We start from the raw sequence: 3579 nt of genomic DNA on the forward strand, positions 1-3579 counted from the left end.
TAATTTTTTACGGTTAAATTTATTATGAGAAATGATTGGAGAGGTAATTTGGGAGAGGAAATGACGTGGTGCGATCTAATTGTTCAAAACAATAAAAAAAAATTATCTTTCTACATCCTTTATTATTTTTCCAACCAGTGACACATCATACATTTCCAATTTTTCTCACTCTAGCACTCCTCATTAATTATTTTGGTATAAATGAATACAACATTTTCCCTATTAATTATTTAATTTATTTTTGATATTTATATTAATTATTTTAGGATAATTGAATACAACATGTTTCATAAATAATTATTGAATTAATTTTTGGCATTTTTGATTAATTATATTGAAATAAATGAATATAACTTTTTTGCTGAATATAATATTTTATAATTTAAAGGCCTTTTGAATTAATTATTTAGGATAAATAAATACAATATTTTTCATAAATAATTATTTAATTTATTTTAAACCCCTTTTCGAGTATTATAATATTTCGAAAATTATTTTAAAGACTCGAAATTATTTAAAAAAATTCTATAAATTCCGTAAATTAATTTTTTTTAAACGTCGTGTTCCGCAACCCTTTTGGAATCTCCTCGAGTTAAATATATAATATGCGGCCACTTTAATAAATTAACTAATTAAGCAAAACTTCTAGTCTCACGGGTTCGAATTCATAACCTCATTGAGACTAGTTGTAAATCAAATTTTAGTGTATACTCGTTCTAAAGTGACAAAAATAAGTGGTTAGTGCATAGATCAAGAGTAAAAATAATTCGACTTTTTTTGTAGTAAGGCTCGTTTTGTGTATGATCTTTAGTTTAATCTCCTTGACAACCACCCGGTTGTGTAGAGTTTTTGATTTCATCTATAGAAGAAGTTTAAAGGTTTTTGATGTTTTTGTTTGGCCATTTTTGTTGTTGTTTTTGTTTTTGTTTTATTTTGTTGACGAAACTTTTAGAAATTATTTGAAATAAATATTAAAATAAATATTTTTTTTTAAATTTAAACTTCATAAAAATAAAATAAAAGATATTAGAATACTAATGGTTGAAATATAGATTATGTGAATATTTTTATGAAAAAAATTCTAAAATATCAAAGATAAATAGTATTTAATTACAACCATAAAACATAATTTTCTTTTACTATTACTTCACTTTACAATTAAAATTAAAAGAACTCTACCAACCACCACCAATCTAAAAAAACACACCTATAAGTTCAATCATTATTCATCCTAAGTTTTTACCCAAAAATAACTCAAACTTCTCTTAAAAAAAATAAACAATGAGCACCGAGACCAATTCCAGCGCCAGAATCGTTATCAAACCATGCGGAGCCTGTAGATACTTGCGAAAGAAATGCCTCGACAATTGCATATTCGCACCTTACTTTGATTCCGATAAAGGAATCGCCAATTTCACATCGATTCATAATATTTTTGGAGCGAGCAACGTTACAAAACTTCTAACGAATATTCCGATCGACAAACGACCCGAGGCAGTTAGAACTTTAAATTATGAAGCTCATGCTCGTCTCCAAGATCCTATCTATGGTTGCGTATCTCAAATCTTTGGTCTCCAAAATCAGGTACTTATGCATTTAAATATCAATAGTAACATAATTTAACATGAGTTAATTAATCACATCAATTTAGAAACAAATCAGAAAAATAATTAGGTCAAATCTTTTAAAAATAATTGGGTGTAATTATATGGTGATCTTATATGTATGTGTTGTTCTTCTGAAATAATGCTTAATAATTTTATAAATATTGTAACGCTGTGAAGGGATATCTATCTTATATGTTTCTTTTGACTTAACTTTTAGCTAATATTATAATATTTTGATTTGAATTATTTATCTTATAGACGTCACTTTCATAAATATATTATTAATTAAAAAAAACTTATATAAATTAAATGTTTTAAAAATAAAAATTGACGTCACGACAAATTACCAAATATTATATTAGTTTTGGTAATATTCAAATTTAAAAATAAAGTCATCTTCTTTTAATATATATATATATATATATATATATATATATATATATATATATATATATATATATATATATATTATTATTATGTACTATTATATGTCTTTGGAAATTTTAATTTTAACGGAGCAATGATATTAGGTAGAAATTCTTGTTAATTGGTATGTTTTTTATTTTATTTAAAATTTTAACTTTTTAATACCTTTGTGGACATAGGTGATCAATCTTCAACGAGAGATTGTGTGCTTACAAGCCCATGTAGCCAGACAGCCGCCACCTCAGCAACAGCCACAGTCTTCTCTGTCCATGTCGGACTACCCTTTTGGTGGTGGTGCCACCTATGACATGGCACCTCTCTTTGAGTTTGATCCTAATATTGAATCATCTCATCAGCCGGATTCATGGGTATCCATGATCAGAACCCATTCACTGGAGCTCCGGTGGGCGGCGGCGACGGCGGTGGTGGAGAAGAGTTACCGATGAGGAATTAACGTGGAAGGAAAAGATCTGTCCCAAGCATGCCACCTGTTACTAATTGAATCACTTTTTATTTTTAATAATATATGTGAGATTTAAAAAATAATTATTACCGTTCATGACTATGGTAATTTGTTTTATTTTCTGTACTTTGTTTATTGAATAATCTAATTCAATCCTTTATTTATATTTATTTAAGTTTGGAAATTTCATATATTTTGATTCTTCATGCCATTTATAAATTAAAACTTAGTGTTTTGAAAACTTGTATCTATATATTTTAAAACTTTGTTCCATCTTTTGGCAATGGTAGCTTCAATCCTTACCTTTAGAGAGCCTCCGTTCATTACAAAGTCTTTGGAATTGGTGACCCATAAGCATTCAAATGAATTCAAACAATCCAAATGTATTATCCACCCAATTAGAACTTGAAAACATTTTTTTTAAATATACCAACAGGTATTTTTCACGATTTTTGTTCACTAAAAAGGTTTGTTTAAAATTGGTACTATGTTAGTATTTTTTTTTAGTTCTTTAAAAAAGTTAGAATATCCAAACAATTATCAAACTTGATTTTTTTCAAACATACCAACTTGTTTTTATACGATTTTTGTTTAGTAAGAAGGTTTGTTTGAAATTGGTACTATATTAGTAGTTTTTTCACTTGATTTTGTTTAATTAATTGATCGAAATTAGTTTTAATTAGTTTAAATATAAATGATTAGATATTGTAAACACTAAAAATTAACACTTCAATTTATAATATTAAAATAATTATTTTGAATTATTTTTAAATAAATAAGATTAAAATATTTAACCCCATTGCTAAAAATCAATTAAAAACAATTAATTATGATTGTGTTAAATTAATTAAGAGTTAAAAATACAATAAAAATAAAATTATTTAGGATAAATGTTGCACCCATATTATCTCAAAATAATTTTAAAAAACATTATAAGACAAAAATAAATAATTTAGAATGAATTTTATATTCAATTCACCTAAAAGAATTATTTATTTAAATCATAAAATTTACAAAAATAAAATAAAATAAAATAAATTGGTGGTTTATTTTTAATTAACAATCTCTTTATTTCTCCCTTCT

The 3579-nt window shown here is 25.4% G+C and overlaps 1 protein-coding gene across 1 annotated transcript; it reads left to right on the plus strand.

Annotated features, from left to right (window-relative positions):
• The first annotated feature begins 1281 nt into the window (after positions 1 to 1281).
• On the plus strand, positions 1282 to 2479 carry LOC124918182 (LOB domain-containing protein 30-like). The gene is made up of 2 exons (XM_047458388.1): positions 1282 to 1584; positions 2213 to 2479. Exons 1-2 carry the CDS (start codon positions 1282 to 1284, stop codon positions 2477 to 2479), a joined length of 570 nt encoding a protein of 189 aa, XP_047314344.1.
• The last annotated feature ends 1100 nt before the right edge of the window (positions 2480 to 3579 follow it).

The sequence above is a fragment of the Impatiens glandulifera genome, unplaced genomic scaffold, assembly GCF_907164915.1.
Source record: "Impatiens glandulifera unplaced genomic scaffold, dImpGla2.1, whole genome shotgun sequence".
Classification (NCBI taxonomy): Eukaryota; Viridiplantae; Streptophyta; class Magnoliopsida; order Ericales; family Balsaminaceae; genus Impatiens; species Impatiens glandulifera.

What these genes read in the sequence shown, in the direction of transcription:
- LOC124918182 (XM_047458388.1), top strand. Translation starts at nt 1,282, where the DNA reads ATGAGCACCGAGACCAATTCCAGCGCCAGAATCGTTATCAAACCATGC. An exon ending in TCTTTGGTCTCCAAAATCAG is followed by an intron (nt 1,585 to 2,212) that starts GTACTTATGCAT and finishes TTGTGGACATAG; the next exon opens with GTGATCAATCTTCAACGAGA.